The following is a 20,092-nucleotide window of genomic DNA, read 5'->3' as shown; positions in this document are numbered from 1 at the left end:
TGGATCTGAAAACCTTTGATAAACATTTCTTTTACCTATTTAGGGCAACACTAAGGGAGGCTGCATCAAAGGAATTAAGAAGTAAGGAGCCTGCAAAGACTGCAAAGCCTTCTGCGTCTAAGATTACATCCTGGCTTCAAAATGTTCTGGAGCCATGGCCGCTGGGACGTGCAGGGAGTGTAGAGAACTGAGTCAGAGTCTCTAGCAAATGAGCAAACCAGCCTCGGGGACTGGCTATGGTGGACCAGAAACTCAGCGCCAACCAGCGCGTTCTTTGAAGAGCGGCTTTATTCCTCCTAGGAGTTGGGGAGGAGCCTCGGGAGCTTGGGGCGGGGACTGACGACCGGGGAGGAGCTTTGGGGGTTAGGGGCGGGGCTTAGGAGTCAGAGGCGGAGCCTCGGGCGGGGGCGGGGCGGGCCCCTGGGATTGCACGCTGACGCGTGGCTCGCGGCTGCGCTCTGCTGGCGCGCGCAAGCTCGAGCGCCGGTTAGCCCGTGCGTCGACGACGACGCTGCGCGTGCGGCGTTTGGCATCAGCGGCCCGGAGGGGCTTTTCCTCTTGGCTCTAGTTTTGTTGTTTTAAACTCCCTACCGCGAAAAGCAAGCAAAAGGCGTGCGGATAAAGGGAAACTAGAGGAGGAGATTACTATAACCCTCGAGTGAGGGGCGAAGATGGAGAAAGGTGCCCAGGCTTCAGAGTGTGACAGTGATGAAACAGTGATTGAGGGGTCGGTGACAGAGAACGAACTGGAAGATGAGGAGCTGCCCTGGAGAAGGTGACCGCCATTAGGGCTAGAACTCTTGCACCGCTGTCGTCGGGCTAGGCTTTCTATAGGTTTGAGTGGAAATGGCCGCCAGTAGGCGCCTTGGGGGACAACCGTGTTAAGAATTTACAAATATCTGGAAACAAAATGATGGTAGTGGTTTTATGGCAAAAAAAAAAAAAAAAAAAAAAAAACCTCCCTTGCACTGGGGCTAAGTACTTTGGACAAGGACCCCTTAACCTGAACTTATCTCTGGCCGAAGGGATAGTTCTTAGAATTTCTTTTAAGAACTCTAACGGGGAAATAGGTTTGTATCAAACTGAAACGTGTTATGAGAATAAGAAAGTACGGGGCTGGAGAGTGAATGGGTGGTTAAGAGGACCCAGGTTCAATTCCCAGCACCCACAGACAGCTCACGACTGTCTGTAACGCCAGTTCCAGGGAACCTGACACCCTCATGGAGACACACATGCAGGCAAAACACCACCGCACATAAAAAGTAGAAATACTTTGTTTTTTTAAAAAAAAGAATAAAAAATATTTCAGCTTATCAGAACCTTTCTTGAACATATCCTCAGTGTTAGGTGCAGGAACAAAAAGGTTGGAAAAAATGAGGCCACTACCTTTGAGAAACCTAGGCCTGGAGAACCATTTGAACAGCTAACTTCATAATAATGTGTGGAGTCTAAGTGTGTGGGTTTAGCAGGCCAGAGGAACTCCTACCTCAGGCAATGTAGCTGTTTATCAGAGTTTACTATGGTTGACTTCTGAGTAGAAGCTTGAAGGTGACATAGGAGTTTGCCATGTGACGAAAAGGTACTCCAGGGTAAGGAAGCTGAGGTATGTAGGTGTAGAGAGGTGGAACATAGCATCGAGTTATTCATTTTGAGATATATAGGCAGTTATATCTTTCAGAATTGTGGAATGGGCGTGGAGTGATAAGAGGGGATCCAGGTGAGGTTAACCTTGGTAGGATGCTTTCGCAGTTTTAAGTGGAGGAATATCCTAGTCAGATTTCTGTTTACCCTGCGTGCATTAGACTAAGGCTTTACATTTTCATGTGCTGTTGAGTCACCTGGATCCTGTTAAATTGTAGATTCCTGTAGTGATACAAAGGAGTTTTGCTTTCTTTTATGTTGGATTTGTTTAACTCTGTGAAGTTGTGCTACTTTGCCTGTCTAAAACACCCGATCCGTCAAATAAAGAGCTGACCGGCTAGTAGCTAGGCAGGAGAAAGTACAGGCAAGACTGGCAGGCAGAGAGAATAAATATGAGAAATCTGGAAAGAAGAGAGATCTAGGCTTGAGAGGAGGAGACCTCCAGGGTCCAGCTATACAGCAAGCCCCTTAGTAAGAAGTAATGAAAGGTATTTAGGATAAAGATAAAAGCCCAGAGGCAAAAGGTAGACAGGATAATATAAGTTAAGAAAAGTTGGCTAGAAATAAGTCAAACTAAGGCCTGGCATTCCTAAGAAAGAAAAAGCCTCAGTATGATTTATTCGCCCCCAAAGTGCCAAAGAGAAAACAGTAAGAAAAACCAACTATAGATTCCAGTTCAGGACTTGAGGTTGTAGGTTAAGATCCTGTATTTATAATGCGTGTCCATTTAAAGCTCTTACTGTAGTGCCCGAGTCGTGGAGACTCCAAGAAGACCACCAGAGACTCAGACTCACCAAAATGCAAGAAGCAAGGTTTAATTCTGTGGTACAAATTGTGATAGGCTCCTCATCTCGCACTCTGACGCAGCAGGGGCCAGAGGAGGTGGCCCACTGTTCTTAGGTAGGGTTTATAAAGGCAGAAAACCACAAATCCATTGTTATGGGCCTAAAGGGTACAGGTGATTCTCTGATTGGTTCCAGTCTAGGGAATTTCCCGCTCTGCTGCTATAAACCTTGGGGCCTAGCACAAAATGGAGTTGATTTTGTCCCTTCTTCCCCATCCCCTTCTTTTTTTTTTTGTTTTTTTGTTTTTCGAGATAGGGTTTCTCTGTGGCTTTGGAGCCTGTCCTGGAACTAGCTCTATAGACCAGGCTGGTCTCGAACTCACAGAGATCCGCCTACCTCTGCCTCCCGAGTGCTGGGATTAAAGGCGTGCGCCACCATCGCCCGGCTTCCCCATCCCCTTCTTGTAGATTGACCCAAACATGGGTCTTTTATAGTTAGCTCATAGGTATCTTCTGTCCTGAGGGGTCTATAGTTCTGAGAGTGCTGCACCATAAGTTGGATGGTCCCCAATCATTCCTTCATAAATTGGACTAGTCTATTGAGTGTACATGGTCTGAAAGTCAGCAGTAACAGCAAGATAACCAGGGGTCCTGTCAGAGTAGAGATGAAAGTAGTTAACCAGGGTTTAAACCATCCTTGGTTGGCTTCCCTTTCTCTCTTTCTCTTTTTAAGACCCTCCCACACATTGGCCATGATATCCCTTAGAAGTTTCAAATGGTCTACATAGAAACAGCATTCTTCTTCCAGGGCTGCACAGTCCTCCCTGCTGTAAAAGGATTAGGTCCAGTCCCCTTCTGTTTTGTAAAACCATTTCAGCTGGTGAGGAGAGGGAATGCTGCGAGTGGGAGGCTGAGGTCTCTAGGCGTTCTATGTCAACATCTATAGCTTCTCTCAAAGCAGAGTAATGTTCACTTTGGGACAGAAGAGAGGCAGTTCCTGTCCCCAACCCTGCGAGGCTTGCTCCCAGGAGGATGCTGAGTGTAAGGGTGCTCATGGGCTCCCTTTTTATTCTAGTCAGACCAGCATCCTGCCCCACTCTATCTAGGAGACCTTGGTAGTCATGGTAAAGGAGCCGGGGTACCAGTCTGATGAGGACACAGTATCCTTTGGAGTCCTTTAGAACTATAGTGTGTACACAAGGAGTTAACCTAGAGGAGCACGCCCACCAGGTGTCATTGTGGGGATTAGGTGCCTTGCAGTGGTTGTGATGGGGATGAGTTGAATTGCAAAGAAAAGCTTGGCAGTGGGAACTTTACCTATGCAAAGCCCTTGTCCTGTTACCTGTTCCAGGGTTAGAGTGTGTTGTGAATACCAGCAACATTCATCAGACTTCGCCACTTCTCGAATAAGGCCTGGACAGCAATTCTCTCATAATAAGGGGGAGCCACGTCTTAACAGAGCCAACAAGAGTTGGTTAGGGTTGGCCTTGAGGAGTTTAGAACCACATAAGTCTTAGTCAGAAGCTCCAGGAGGGGATGCTGTTCTGGCACCGAAGGCTTGGTAATAGCTAAAGCATCTGGGGCCCATGTTTTAGGTGCAAGTGTGGTTAGAGTTAGCGCTGAGGCACGAGTCTCTTTGTGGGTGAGGAAGTAGGATTTGGGTTCAATGCCTTATTGGGGCCTATTATTGCTGGTTTTATTAGCTCTATCTTAAGTCGAATTACAAGGGTGGTCGGGGCATGTTCCCCATATCTGTAGTATATTACACTCCAGTGTAGGCCTGATGACCGTCATGTGTCCCATCCTCCCTCACAGTGAAAGTAATCTTATCTGGTCTAGGTCACCTGTCCTGCAGGGTTTGTCAGGCTAAGGAAGAGGGGGGACACATACCAGATAGGTCTTATATATTTAAAAGTGACTAAGTCTGGTCTACTTACAGACCATCTCCATTCCCTATTATTAGAGGTGACACAGTCCCGACTTTTGCAGAAGGAGAATTCTAGGTCTCCACACTGTTTCTATTCCTGATGTGACCTGGGCACATCTAAAAACCATACTTCCTGGCCTCCGCCTAGCCTCCTGCTCTATAGATGTGGTTCAGGTCACAGAAGCAGAAATCTAGGTCAGGCGACAAGGTGTTCAGTGGGGCCGCACGGGTAGTCTGGTACAGAGTTTTGTATGATTCTCCATCCTCAAGAACCCAAGTCAGTTTAAAGGGTACGTGGGGGTTGACTTCTTTAGCAGGAGCAGAGGGAACCAGCATCAACATCAACAGGATCAGGAACGATGCTTGAGCCAGACCTTAGGGGGTTTGTGGGGTGTTTGGATGCCTCCCAGGTCTCGCTTCGATAGTCCTCTTGTAGGCGAAGGGATCACTGGGTGGGCATGTGAATAATGGACCCAAGAGGCGATGTCATCCACCTTGAGGGCTGTTGGTGTTGTCAGAACAACCACGTAGGGCCCATTCTATCTTGACTCCAGCAATTTTGGGTGATGCCTCCGGATAAAACCCCAATCTCAAAAAACAAAACAAAACAAAACAAAACAAAACAAAACAAAAAAAAAACCAATCTCCAGGCCTGAATTTAGGAGGGGTTGGAACAGAGGTGGGTTCATAAATCGCCCTAAGCTTAGGCCATATGGTTTTATGAACCGATTGGAGCCGCTGCATGGCGTTGAACAAGTCCTGATCATCTAAGTCAGCAGTCAGGTCAGTTTGTAAGCTAGGAATCATGGGGGGAGAGTGCCCACACATAATTTCAAAAGGGGTCAGACCCATTTGATAGGGGCATTTCTGACTCTAAAAAGGGCAAAGGGATGGAGAGTTGCCCAGCCAGTGCCAATCTCCAAGGCCAGTTTAGTCAAGGTCTCTTTTAGGGTTCTGTTCCTTTCTACCTGCCCTGAGCTCTGGGGGTCTATATGCACAATGAAGTTTCCAGTCAGCCCCCAGTATAGTGGCTAGTCCCTGCTTACCTGAGAGATGACGGCAGGGTCATCATCTGACCCTGTCATGACTGGGAACCCACGCCTAAGCAAGATTTCTTCAATAGCTTCTTTGCCACCACCGTGGCTGTTTTGTGCTTGGTGGGGAACGCTTCAGTCCACCCTGAAAAAATATCTATAAACACTAAGAGATATTTGTATCCAAATTTTCCAGGTTTGATTTCAGTAACGTCTACATCCCAGCACGTACCTGTTCTGGAATGTCAGAGTTCTCCACTGACATGCTCCTAGGTTGGAGGGGGTGCTCACCACATTTGTCAGCTGGCATGTCTGGCTTTGTGTCACTATCTGTTCAATAATCTGGCCACCATCTTGAATTTTGACCTGAACCCTTCACAATAGGTCCTGCATTCTACGTGTTCCCAAGTGTGAGGAGTGGTGTATTTTTTCAGTATCTCGTGTCCCAGTCTTTGGGCAGGATGACTCTCCCATCAGCAGTTTTCCGCCATTCCTCTATTCGCTGACCATGGGGAGAGTGTGTATCCAGCTAGATCTTCAGGTGTGGAGTGGGGGATCTGTGCCAGGCCCCTGGCTCCTGGGTCACTTAAAGTCACCATAGCCCTGGGGGCTGAAGCCACCTCTTTTGCTGTTTTAGCAGCCAGATTGTTTCCCAGTTGTATTGTTCTGGAGCCTTTTTGGTGTCGGGGCAGTGTATTATTGCCAACTTTGTGGGCCCCTGCAATGCTTGTAGGAGATCCAGAATCTCCTGTTTGTTTTTAATAGTTTTTCCTTCTGCTGTTAGCAACCCCTTCTCCTGGTAGATAGCCCTGTGGATGTGGGCTGTGGCAAAGGCATACCTGCTGTCTGTGTAGATGTTTAGCTTTTTGTCTTTCCCCATCTTTAAGGCTTTTGGAAGGGCTATTAACTCTGCCTTTTGTGCTGAATGTGGCCACTTCTGAAATCAAAGGTTACAGACAAACAAAAGACAGGGAAAGCTCTGTAACTCACCCCCCTAGCTGACTTAAACCTTTGGGATCTTGGGGTCTCTGGGGAACCTGGGACGAGCCCCCAAATGTAGTGCCCAAGTCGCGGAGACCCCAAGAAGACCACCAGAGATACAAACTCAATGAAATGAAAAAAGCAAGGTTTAATCCTGTAGTACAAATCACGATAGGCACCTCTCTCACACACTGATGCAGCAGGGGCCAGAGGAGGTGCCCCACCATTCTTAGACAGGGTTTATAAAGGCAGAAAACCACAGATCTATTGTTTTTGGCATAAAGGGTACGGGTGATTCTCTGATTCACTCCAGTCTAGGGGACTCTCCACTCTGCTGATAATCAACCCCAGAGCAGCTGGGCTGCAGTCTAGGGAACTTCCCGCCTCCTGATATCTACCTTGGGGCCTAGCACAAAATGCAGTTGGTTTTGTCCCTTCATTACTAATGAAGCAAGGACTCCCTTCTGCTAAGCCAGGTTGGAGAGCTTAGGTTTAGGACCAATTACAGACTGGGATGATGAGAGAGAGACCAGGTAGTGTAGTGGGGATGGCTGGAATAGTACACCTTTGTAAAATCTCAGCACGCGTTTGGTAGGAGATGCTGACTGATGAGGTGTGGGGGCACTGAGTGAAGGCTGTAACGAATAATATCCAGATTGCTGCTGCTGCTTCTCCTCCCTCTTTCTCTCCTCTCTGCTTCATTCATCTTCTAGGGTCTCACTTTATAGCCCAGGCTAGCCTTAAGTTCACAATGACTCTGCTGAGATTATATATGTGCACCATCACTCTCATTTTTAAAATGTATACACAAGAAGTATTTACTCTTGTTGGAACACAGGTAATATTTTAATAAATGCATGGAGTTTCATAATCTGCCATCCTAAAAAGTGGCTTGTGTTGTCTCTTAACTGGCTGTGTTGCCCCCATCTCTTTGGATTATTGTTCTCTAACGTGAACTATTTTTTCACCTCCCATCCTTTTTCTTATCTTGGATTCTCAGCAGTATCATTATGATATTTTCCGTTTATTTGTTTTCAGTCATCCAAGCTTCTTGAAGATGTAAATGCACTCACTCTATTTAGGAAGTTTTCTCTATCATGGTTTCTTTAAATAGTCTTTTCCTATCCTAATCCAATTTCCTTTTTAAAGTTATTGTATATGTATGTGAGCGAATGATATCTGTGTGGGTGCATTTGCTGTGGCAGATGTGTGGAAGCTGGAGGACAATTCTTGGAGTCCATCTTTCCCTTGTGCCTTTACTTGGGTTCTGGAGATGGAATTCAGGGTCGGCAGGCTTATGTTGCTGGCACTTTGACTTGCTGAGCTATTTTGCCAGCTCCAGTATATTTTCTTTCACTCTCTTTTTGATGTGCATTTGATCTTGATATATGGTTTCTCAAATCTCTGAACTTCTATTCTTTTTTTTTTTATCCTGGAGAATCAGACCATATAGTTTTTCATACTTTATCTTTAGGTTTATTCACACCCCCCACTTAAAAAAAAAACAAGGTGTTTCTGTCTTCCATATGCTGGCTTTGAGCACAAGGTGCTCCGGCATTAGCCCCCAGCACTCGCATTATGTATATTGAATACCTCACTTGACAGAACTAGCCTGAAAGGTAGGACACACTAGCACTGTATTCATGTGGTGATCAAGATAACCTGCGGGAAGGTTGGAGCCAGGAAGAAAGCATAGGAGACATAGGCTTAACTAGTCACTTTAGTATTAATATTAACAGACATAGACATAAATAGCTCACAGAATAACTGTTTTGATTGAGATATACACCAAAATAGGGTTCTACCTCTGATGAAGATAGAATGTTGTCAAACACTGTTTTGGGGCCATTATGTTGAAAGCATGTTTTAATTAGATATTTTTAACTGAATTAAAAGCTCAATATGATGTTAGAACTTGATTGCTAAAGTTTTTATACATATAAATTAAAACCTTTATTGTAATAAAAATTCATTATACTTTTAATAACCAGTGAAAAATTGTTTCAAATATCCAATCCTATTTTAACCTGAAAAACTGCGTTTTCGTTCAGTGTGTTAAATTCCTTCCCTTTTTAATGGCTAATACTTTTCAGTGTCTCATCTTTCTAAAATTAAGTTATAGTTCATTTTTAAATACCTCATACATGGAGTATTTGTGATTTTGGTTTTATTGTTTTGTTTTTCGAGACAAGGTTTCTCTGTAGCTTTGGAACTTGTCCTGGAACTACCTCTATAGACCAGGGTAGCCCTTGAACTCACAGAGATCTGCCTGCCTCTGCCTCCTGAGTGCTGAAATTAAAGGTATGTGCCACCACCACCCAGCTATGAATTTGGTTTTTAAAAACAGGGTCTCACTGTTATTTCAGACTGGCTAAAATATAACTCACTGCATAGCCCAGGCTAACTCAGACCTCTCAGAGCTCTGCCTACATTAGTCTCTCAAGTGCTGGGATTACAAGCGTGAGCCATAACTTAGTAGCTGATTTTTGGTGATTGACTTTTTTGAAGTTTGTCATATAGTTAAAAGGAATTTAATTCAATCAGAGGAATGAAAAAGTCCTTCATATTTTTTTTTCTTGTCTCAAGAATTTTTTTTGAAAACTCTCCTTTGGTGCTTACTAGTTTGAAATGGCACTTCCTAAAAAAAAAAAAAGCGTTTGTGTATGTGCATGTGTATGTATTGATGTGTATGCACCCGTAGAAGCCTAGGAGGGCCTAGTCTGCTCTGCAGCACTAGTCCTGGGTACGTGCTGCTGGATAGTATAAGAAGCAAATCATGGACAGCAAGCCAGTAAGCAGCACTCCTCGGTGGTCGCTGCTTCCATTTTTGCTTCCAGGGTCTTGTCTTTCTTGAGTTCCTGCCCTGACTTCCTTTGACCATGGACTATGATGTGGAAGTACAAGCTGAAGTAAATCCTTTCTTACAAAACTGCATTGGGTTATGGTATTTTATCACAGCAATAACCAAGATAATCCTAACTAAGACAATTAAGTGCTATTAGTATTCTGTTTCTTGTCCCCCTAAATCAAACATAATGACAAAATAGTAAAAATTAATATGACTAGTGAGCATTTTTCTTCTTGGATGAATTCTATTTTAAAGTTAATGTTTCTGAATTAGTAGTTTGAAATATAAATATTTATGGTAGTATAAAAGAATTTTAGCAATCTGAGTTTTACTAAAAATGATAAAATATTATTATATTTGGAAATATCTTACTAATCTGTATTTTCTGTTTTGCATTTGAAAGGTTGCTCTTGAATCGAGACCCGTCTTTTAAATCTGAGTTCTGTCTTCATTCTGCTGAGAATGGAATGTGGAAAGGTGAGAAACCTTTTACTAGATGTTGTCAGTGTCCCAAGTATTATCATTCTGTTAACTCCTTATTTTATGTTACTCTTCTTCATTAATGTCGCACAACTTCTTACATAGATTTATGACAGATCCTAAGATCCCTTAAAATCTGGAATGGGAATAGCAGTGGGAACTGTAGCTTCCAGGGGCCATGTAGGGCTCCTAGAAAAGGTGCAAAGCATTGGAGTGGACCTGGACTGCTCTCCTCATCATCTTATAATCTCTAGCTTCACTCTAAAACCTATTTTTAAAAGGTTGTAAGAGTACAAGATAACATTTAAAAATTTTCCATGGTTTATTATTTATTTTTAAAGCTTAGAACACAGTGTTAGGAATTTTCCTAATACAAGCTCTCTGCCTATGCAAATTCCCAATCAAGCCAAATCAAAACAAACCAAAATTAAGAAATATCCAGGTTTAATGGGATTCCTGAACTCCCCGGGGGGGGGAACCAGGAGGCCATGAACTTGACCACCAGGAGGAAGGAAAAGGAACCATGTGATCCTCTATTGGGAGTTTACTTAAATACTCTGTGGGAGTGGTCCTGATCCCCCCAGCGAGGGGTCAGGACCTGGCATGCTGGGATTTGGAGTCCAGACCAATACAACTCTCAGGCCTGGGGTCTACCCTCCCAACTTAACACACAGAGTAATGAATTCCTTTATGGCATTTTCATACATATATGTTATTAAAGTTCTTATTTAATCCCCCATCACTAAGACACATGTGTATGTGTGTGTACAGATATACATGTGTGTTTGAGTATACATGCCTATGTATATGCATGTATTTGGAAGGACAACTGCGGTGAGCTCCTTGATCAGCAGGAAGGAACAGCCACCAGACGAGGATTCTTCTCAAATCACGCTTTATTGGAGCCTATTGGTTGTAGGGAGAGCAGAAAGCAAGGGGCAAGGGGCTCTGAACTATAGCTGCTTATATAGGGAGTCTGCCTAGCAACTTTTGATACTTTGATACTTTAACTATTTTTCTGGAGACCCACCGGCAGGAAAGAAAGCAGGGGAACATCCCTGCCAATTACAGACCAGATGTTCCCCTGCCGGTCAGGGGAAGTGTGGGCAGCTAGATCACAACAACTCACCCTGATTTCCGGTGGAAGAACTGCAACCCTAATATGGAGTTATCTATCAAGCGAGGCTGGGGCCAAATGCCATCTTGTAATGGCAGCTATTCAAATCAGCTCCCAGCAGACAACTTCATGTGTCATCTCTCAGGCATACACCTTTTTTCTCCTGGAACTTATCAAGTTACACTGCTTGTCACCAGGGAATCCTCCTGTTGAGACTCTTGTGTCCCAGCATGTGGTCTGTTTTAGAGAAAGTTCCATGGGCTGCTGAGAAGAATGTGTATTCTTTAGTGTTAAGTGTCCTGTAAATACCTGTTAGGTCTGTTTGATTTATGATGTGATTTAACTACAGAGTTCTATTTAGTTTTTTTCCCAAATTACCTGTCACTGGTGAAGGTCGGAGTATTGAATACCCCACTCTCACTGTGCTGTAATCGATCTGTGGTCTTAAGTCTAATAGGGTTTCTTTTATGAATTGAGTGATCCTGTTTGGTGCATATATGTTTAGGGTTCTAATATCCTGCTGTTTTCCTTGTAATGAGTATAGAGTGTCTCTCCCATCTTTTCTTTTTTAAAGAAATCTTATTGATTTTTATTGAGCTCTACATTTTTCTCTGCTCCCCTCCCTGCCTCTCCCCTCACCTTCAACCCTCTCCCAAGATCCCCATGCACCCAATTTACTCAGGAGATCTTGTCTTTTTCTACTTCCCATGTAGATTAGATCTATGTATGTCTCTTTTAGGGTCCTCATTGTTGTCTAGGTTCTCAGGGATTGTGATTTGTAGGCTGATTTTGTTTTCTTTATGTTTGAAAACCACTTATGAGTAAGTACATGTGATAATTGTTTTTCTTTGTCTGGGTTACCTCACTCAAAATGATGTTTTCTAGCTCATTCCATTTGCCTGCAAAATTCAGGAAAGGCACCAAAGCTAGAGAGAAACCTTGTCTTGAAAACAACAACAACAAAAAACAAAAATTTATTAGATCTTGTTTTCTGATCTAATCTGTTAGTCTTTGTGTGTTGGGGGATTGAGACCGTTGATATTAAGCATTACTGAGCTGCATGTGTTATTCCTGACGTTTGTTACCACCCTTGTTCTGGAAATGTTGTTTCCTGTGTCTTCCTGAGCATGCTCTTCGATCTTCAGGTCTAAGCATTCCTTTCTGTATCCTATGGTGATCATAGTTTTTTTAAAATCTTGAAAGTTTTCATTTTCCTTCCACTATGACCAGAAGTTTTTCTGGGTTATATTTGTGCTCTTTAATAACTTGCAGAACATTGGTCCAATTTCTTCAGGCTTTCGGTCTCCATTGAAAAATCAGTTGTTAATTCTGATGGGCCTGTCTTTCTATGGGACCTGAGCTTCCTCTCTTGGTGCTTTCAGTATCTTTTCTTTGTTCTGTCACTTAGTGGTTTTTTTTTAAAGATTTATTTATTTATTATGTATGTATGTATACCTGCACACCAGAAGAACTCACTAAATGTAAGCTACCATTTGGTTGTTGGGAATTGAACCCAGGTCTTCTGGAAGAGCACCCAGTGCTCTTTGCCTCTGAGCCATCTCTCCAGCCCCCACTTAGTGTTTTGATACGGTGTGGGGAGTGTGTTTCCTGGTTCTGTTAGGTATTCTGTATGCCCCTTGGACCAATGGGCATTTCTTTTCCTTATAGTAAGGAAGTTTATGTTTTGTTGAAAATATTTTCTGTGCATTTGATCTCAGCCCCTTATTCCATTCTTCTTTTTCTATTATTAATAGATTTGGTCTTTTTATAGTGTTCCTGACTTCCTGCAAGTTTCATTCTCAGGTGGATTGTGTGTGTGTGTGTGTCTGTCTGTGTAATTCAGCATTCTCTCCAATCCAGTTCCTCTGTCTTCAAGATCTGATGTTCTCTCTTCTGTTTGATCTGATGTATCCAGTGAATCTTTACTCTTTAATTTTTGTTTGAATTTCCTAATTTTTTATTTCAAGTTTTATTTTATTTTGGCTTTTCTTTTTTTTTAAATTTCATTTTCATATATTGAGTTGATTTTGTTATTCATCTATTTATGTTTTATTTCCAGCATTTATTTGATCTTGCTTATTATTGCTATTTTGAAATCACTTTCTTGTATGTCATCTAAGTCACTTTTCTTTGGGGACATTACTATGTGAGAATCATTTTTGGAGGAGACCTATATTTTTGTTTATTCGTACTTTTGCATTTGCAATGGGAATTAGGTCATTGGTAATGTTTCTTGGTATGAGAATCTAGTTTCTCTGTTTACTGAGTGTTGGAGGTATATTTCCTCTTGCCCCCAACTTTTCAGAGGTTTGATCAACTGTGTGGGCCTTGGGGTCTTAGGAATGCCTTTAGGCAATTCATTGTTAATGGTCAATGGGGTATCAGAAGTAGACCCAGTCCAGGTTGAGCTAAGGAAGGTTTCTAAGCAGGATCAGACTTGATTCCCACAGCTAGTCTTCAGGAGCCTGGGGGAGGTGTTTAAAGCTTTTCCTCAGGCAGCCTGTGATGGATCCCTCCATTTTGAGAAAACTTATGCCTGCTGAGGACTTTCTTTCTGTGTCGTTTTTTTAAAAAATCATGATTCTATTTCCTTTAATTTTCCTGCAAATACAAAATTTGATTTTTTATTGATATTTTGACATGCATTTAATTAATTTTTTTTAAATTTATTTATTTATTAAGGATTTCTGCCTCCTCCCCGCCACCTCCCATTTCCCTCCCCCTCCCCCAATCAAGTTCCCCTCCATCATCTGCTTGAAGAGCAATCAGGGTTCCCTGACCAGTGGGAAGTCCAAGGACCGCCCACCTCTATCCAGGTCTAGTAAGGTGAGCATCCAAACTGCCTAGGCTCCCCCAAAGCCAGTACGTGCAGTAGGATCAAAAACCTATTGCCATTGTTCTTAAGTTCTCAGTAGTCCTCATTGTCCGCTATGTTCAGCAAGTCCGGTTTTATCCCATGCTTTTTCAGACCCAGTTGGTGAGTTCCCAATAGAACATCCCCATTGTCTCAGTGTGTGGGTGCACCCCTCGCAGTCCTGAGTTCCTTGCTCGTGCTCTCTCTCCTTCTGCTCCTGATTTGGATCTAGAGATTTCAGTCCTGTGCTCCAATGTGGGTCTCTGTCTCTGTCTCCTTTCATCGCCTGATGAAGGTTAATATTCAGGAGGATGCCTCTGTGTTTGTCTTTGGATTCACCTTCTTATTTAGCTTCTCTAGGAACATGAATTATAAGCTCAATATCCTTTATTTATGGCTAGAAACCAAATATGAGTGAGTACATCCCATGTTCCTCTTTTTGGGTCTGGCTTACCTCACTCAGGATAGTGTTTTCTATTTCCATCCATTTGTATGCAAAATTCAAAAAGTCCTTGTTTTTTACTGCTGAGTAATACTCTAATATGTATATAATCCATACTTTCTTCATCCATTCTTCCGTTGAAGGGCATCTAGGTTGTTTCCAGGTTCTAGCTATTACAAACAATGCTGCTATGAACATAGTTGAGCATATACTTTTGTTGTATGATAGGGCCTCTCTTGGGTATATTCCCAAGAGTGGTATTGCTGGGTCCAGGAATAGGTTTATCCAGAATTTCCTGAGAAACCGCCACACTGCTTTCCAGAGTGGTGGCACAAGTTTGCATTCCCACCAGCAATGGGTGAGTGTACCCCTTTCTCCACAACCTCTCCAGCAAAGGCTATCATTGGTGTTTTTTATTTTAGCCATTCTGACAGGTGTAAGATGGTATTATAAAGTTGTCTTGATTTGCATTTCCCTGATCGCTAAGGAAGTTGAGCATGACCTTAAGTGTCTTTTGGCCATTTGAAGTTCTTCTGTTGAGAATTCTCTGTTCAGCTCAGTGCCCCATTTTATAATTGGGTTGATTAGCCTTTTACGGTCTAGTTTCTTGAGTTCTTTATATATTTTGGAGATCAGACCTTTGTCAGTTGCGGGGTTGGTGAAGATCTTCTCCCAGTAAGTGGGTTGCCTTTTTGTCTTAGTGACAGTGTCCTTTGCTTTACAGAAGCTTCTCAGTTTCAAGAGGTCCCATTTATTCAATGATGCCCTTAATGTCTGTGCTGCTGGGATTATACGTAGGAAGTGGTCTGCTGTGCCCATGTGCTGTAGAGTACTTCCCACTTTCTCTTCTATCAGGTTCAGTGTGTTCAGACTGATATTGAGGTCTTTAATCCATTTGGACTTGAGTTTTGTGCATGGTGATAGATATGGATCTATTTTCATTCTTCTACAGATTGACATCCAGTTTTGCCAGCACAATTTTTTGAAGATGCTCTCTTTTTTCCATTTTATACTTTTAGCTCCTTTATCGAAAATCAGGTGTTCATAGGTTTGTGGGTTAAAGTCAGGGTCTTCTATTCGATTCCATTGGTGGACTTCTCTGTTTTTATGCCAATACCAAGCTGTTTTCAATACTTTAGCTCTGTAATAGAGTTTGAAGTCAGGGATGGTAATGCCTCCAGACAATCCTTTATTGTATAAGATTGTTTTGGCTATCCTGGGTTTTTTGTTTTTCCATATAAAGTTGATTATTATCTTCTCCAGATCTGTGAGGAATTTTGATGGGATTTTGATGGGGATTGCATTGAATCTATAGATTGCTTTTGGTAGAATTGCCATTTTTACTATGTTGATCCTCCCAATCCAAGAGCAAGGGAGGTCCTTCCATTTTCTGGTGTCCTCTTCAATTTCTTTCTTCAAAGACTTATAGTTCTTGTCAAATAGATCTTTCACTTCCTTGGTCAGAGTTACCCCAAGATATTTTATGCTATTTGTGGCTATCGTGAAAGGTGATGCGTCTCTGATTTCCCTCTCTGCTTCTTTATCCTTAGTGTATAGGAAGGCAACTGACTTTTTGGAGTTGATCTTGTATCCTGCCACATTATTAAAGGTGTTTATCAGCTGTAGGAGTTCTTTGGTAGAATTTTTTGGGGTCGCTTATGTATACTATCATATCATCTGCAAATAATGAAAGCTTAACTTCTTCCTTTCCAATACGAATCCCCTTGATCTCCTTATGTTGTCTTATTGCTATTGCTAGAACTTCAAGCACTATATTGAAGAGGTATGGAGAGAGTGGACATCCTTGTCGTGTTCCTGATTTTAGTGGGATGGCTTTGAGTTTGTCCGTTTAATTTAATGTTAGCTGTTGGCTTGCTGTAAATAGCTTTTATTATATTTAGGTAGGACCCTTGTATCCCTATTCTCTCCAAGACCTTTATCATAAAGGGGTGTTGAATTTTGTCGAATGCTTTTTCAGCATCTAATGAAATGATCATATGGTTTTTTCTTTCAGTTTATTTATATAGTGGATTACATTGATAGATTTGTGTATGTTGAACCAGCCCTGCATCTCTGGGATGAAGCCTACTTGATCATAATGGATAATTTTTCTAATGTGTTCTTGGATTCGGTTTGCCAGTATTTTATTGAGAATTTTTGCATAGATATTTATGAGTGAGATAGGCCTGTAATTCTCTTTCTTGGTTGGGTCTTTGTGTGGTTTTGGTATCAGGGTAATTGTAGCTTCATAAAAGGAATTTGGCAATGACTCTTCTGTTTCTATATTGTGAAATACATTAAGGAGTATAGGTATTAGTTCTTCTTGGAAGTTCTGGTAGAATTCTGCATTGAAACCATCTGGTCCTGGGCTTTTTTTCGAAGGGAGATTTTTGATAACCAATTCTAATTCTTCGCAAGTAACAGGTCTATTTAGATCATTCACCTGGTCTTGGTTTAGCTTTGGTATATGATACTTATTTTAAAAAATGTCCATTTCTTTTGTATTTTCCAGTTTTGTGGCATACAGGCTTTTGTAGTAAGATCTAATGATTCTCTGAAATTCCTCTGTGTCTGTGGTCATGTCCCCCTTTTCATTTCTGATCTTATTTATTTGCGTGTTCTCTCTCTGTCGTTTAATTAGTTTGGATAGGGGTTTGTCGATCTTGTTGATTTTCTCCAAGAACCAGCTTTTTGTTTCATTGATTCTTTGGACTGTTTTCTGTGTTTCTATTTTGTTGATTTCCGCACTCAGTTTTATTATTTCCAGTCTTCTACTTCTCTTGGGCGCGTCTGCTTCTTTTTTTTTCCAGAGCTTTCAGGTGTGTTGTTAAGTCCCCAATGTATGCATTCTCCGTTTTTTTTTTAAGTGCGCACTTAGTGCTATGAACTTTCCTCTTAGCACTGCTTTCATTGTGTCCCATAGGTTTGAGTATGTTGTCTCTTTATTTTCATTAAATTCAAGGAAGACTTTAATTTCTTTCTTAATTTCTTCCTTGACCCAGGTGTGGTTCAGTAGCTGACTGTGCAGTTTCCATGAGTTTGTCGGCTTTCTGTGGGTAGCATTGTTGTTGCCTTCTAACTTTAATCCGTGGTGATCAGATAGGACACAGGTGGACACTGATATTTTTTTGTATCTGTGGAGGTTTCCTTTGTTTCCAAGTATGTGGTCAATTTTTGAGAAGGTTCCATGAGCTGCAGAGAAGAAGGTATATTCTTTCCTATTTGGGTGGAATGTTCTATAGATGTCTGTTAAGTCCATTTGCTTCATTACCTCCAATAATTCTCTTAATTCTCTATTAGGTTTCTGTCTGATTGACCTGTCCCTTGGAGAGAGAGGTGTGTTGAAGTCTCCTACTACTAGTGTGTGTGGTTTGATGTCTGCCTTGAGTTCTAGTAATATTTCTTTTACATAAGTGGGTGCTTTTATATTAGGGGCGTAGATATTCAAGATTGAGATGTCATCCTGATGAATTGTTCCTGTTATGAGTATAAAGTGACCATCTCGGTCTCTTCTGATTGATTTTAGTTTGTAGTCAGTTTTGTTAGAAATTAGTATGGCCACACCTGCTTTTTTCTTAGGACCATTTGCTTGAAACACCTTTTCCCAACCCTTTACTCTGAGTAGGTGCCTCTCTTTGTGGTTGAGATGTGTTTCTTGCAAACAGCAGAATGTTGGATCCTGTTTTCGTATCCAATCTCTTAGCCTGTGCCTTTTTATAGGTGAATTGAGCCCATTAATATTAAGTGATATTAATGACCAGTGGTTGTTTACTCTGGTTATTCTTATTGCTTTTGGTAGTAGAGATTGTGTGTCTCCCTTCTTTGAGATGTGCTGGTGAAGGGTCACTAGATGCCTGAGTTATTGTAGGCAGTATTGGCAGTGTTGGATTCCTTGGGTTGCGATTTTCCTCCTGTTACTTTCTGTAGGGCTGGATTTGTGGCTACGTATTGTTTAAATTTGTTCTTATCCTGGAATGTCTTGTTTTCTCCATTGATAGTGAACGATAGCTTGGCTGGGTATAGTAGTTTGGGTTTGCATCCATGGTCTCTTAGCTTCTGCAGTACATCTATCCAGCACCTTCTGGCTTTCATGGTTTCCATAGAGAAGTCAGGTGTAAGTCTGTTCGGTTTACCTTTATAAGTTACTTGCCCTTTTTCCTTTGCAGCTCTTAATATTCTTTCTTTAACCTGTATATTTTGTGTTTTGATTATTATATGGCAAGGAGATGTTTTTCTTTGATCCAGTCTGTTTGGTGTTCTGTATGCTTCTTGAATATTTAAATGAGTATCTTTCTTTATGCTGGGAAAGTGTTCTTTCATAATTTTGTTAAAAATATTTTCTGGGCCTTTGAGCTGTGACTCTTCTCCTTCTTCTATTCCTATTATTCATAGCTTTGGTCTTTTTATTGTGTCCCATATTTCCTGAATGTTTTGTGTTGAGAATTTGTTGGCTTTGCTGTTTTCTTTGATCTGTTCGTTTATTTTCTCTATGGTGTCCTCAGAATCTGAGATTCTTTCTTCCATCTCTTGTATTCTATTGATTATGCTTGTTTCTGTAGACTCTGCTCGTTGACCTAGATTTTCCATATCCAGCTGGTCCTCAGTTTGTATTTTCTTCCTTGCCTTCATTTCAGTTTTCAATTCCTGAACTGTTTCCATTACCTGTTTGATCGTTTTTTCTTGGTTTCCCAGGGTATCATGTACGTATTTACTCATTTCTTCAAACTTTTTGTTATACTTCTCATCCATTTCTATAAGGGCGTTTTTTACATGTTGTTTAAGGGACTCTATTGCTTTCATAAAGTCAGTTTTTTCCACTTCTTCTGTGTTAGGTTGTTCAAATACTTCTGTTGTAAGATCATTGGGTTCTGGTGTTTTCATGTTGTTTTTCAGATTATTGGGTGAATTCTTGCCTTTGCGCCTGCCCATCTCCTTCTATTGATCCTATCTAATAGGTCTTTTAAAAACCGGATCAGGTTTCCCTGCTGGCCAAGGTCTCCACTTACAAAATGCCCTCACTCTGTTTCCTGGTTCCTGCCGCCGGCCAAGAACCCTCTCACCCCTCCGAAGGGTCTTCAGGACAGGATCAGGCTCCCCGTTTGCCAGTGACCTCGCCAACTAAAGGCCTACCTTTTTGATTTAATTGTAGTAGGGCGATCTGCTCTCATTATTGCAGGCCCGTCCCCGCCGCTTGCGTCTGCCTCCGCGCTGGTCCCCCAAAGCCTCTTCCTGATTGCGGTGCCTTTCCGCCGCGTCTCCAAAATTTGATTTTTATTTATGAATTCATGACATTGCATCGTGTATGCACCGCATTTTCTTCATCTCTTGACATGGAGGCTGTTTCTGCTCCTGGCTGTTGTTAGTAGGGCAGAGGTAAGTGTGGATGTATAAGTAACACTATGCTTTGTTGACGTAGAGTCCTTTGAGTATATGCTTAGGAGTGCGATAGTTGTGTCATATAGTAGTTCTACGTTTATTTGTTTGTTTGTTTTATGAGATAGGGTTTCTCTGTAGCTTTGGATCCTGTCCTGGAACTCGTTCTGTAGACCAGGCTGGCCTCAAACTCACATAACTCCTCCTGCCTCTGCCTCCTGAGTGCTGGGATTAAAGGCATACACCACCACTGCCCGGCTTCTACTTTTATTTTTTTATTTTATTTTATTTTTTTTTTTTTGATTTTTCGAGACAGGGTTTCTCCGTAGCTTTTGGTTCCTGTCCTGGAACTAGCTCTTGTAGACCAGGCTGGTCTCGAACTCACAGAGATCTGCCTGCCTCTGCCTCCCGAGTGCTGGGATTAAAGGCGTGCGCCACCACCGCCCGGCTCTACTTTTATTTTTTAAGGAACATCCATGGTGACTAAAAGTTTACATTACTACCAGTAGTGTATAAGGGTTCCTTTTTTTCAGATTCTCACCAGTATTTGACATTTGCTTTCTTGATGATATTATTACAACTAGGGTGAGATGGAACTCAGCAGTTTTAAT

General features: G+C 41.9%; 1 protein-coding gene across 1 annotated transcript in view; it reads left to right on the top strand.

Moving 5' to 3' along the window:
* Positions 1–671: 671 nt before the first annotated feature.
* Ankrd31 (ankyrin repeat domain 31) overlaps positions 672–20,092 on the top strand; it is a 164,926-nt gene continuing 145,505 nt past the window's right edge. Inside the window, exons 1-2 of the mRNA XM_041663201.1 lie at positions 672–775; positions 9,619–9,692. Of these exons, the coding sequence (XP_041519135.1) occupies positions 672–775; positions 9,619–9,692 (178 nt within the window). The remainder of the gene's footprint in view (positions 776–9,618; positions 9,693–20,092) is intronic.

The sequence above is a fragment of the Microtus oregoni genome, unplaced genomic scaffold (assembly GCF_018167655.1).
Source record: "Microtus oregoni isolate MIOR12 unplaced genomic scaffold, Mior012 000014F_ref0000157, whole genome shotgun sequence".
In the NCBI taxonomy this organism is placed as follows: domain Eukaryota; kingdom Metazoa; phylum Chordata; class Mammalia; order Rodentia; family Cricetidae; genus Microtus; species Microtus oregoni.
This window is presented reverse-complemented; position numbering and strand designations above follow the sequence as displayed.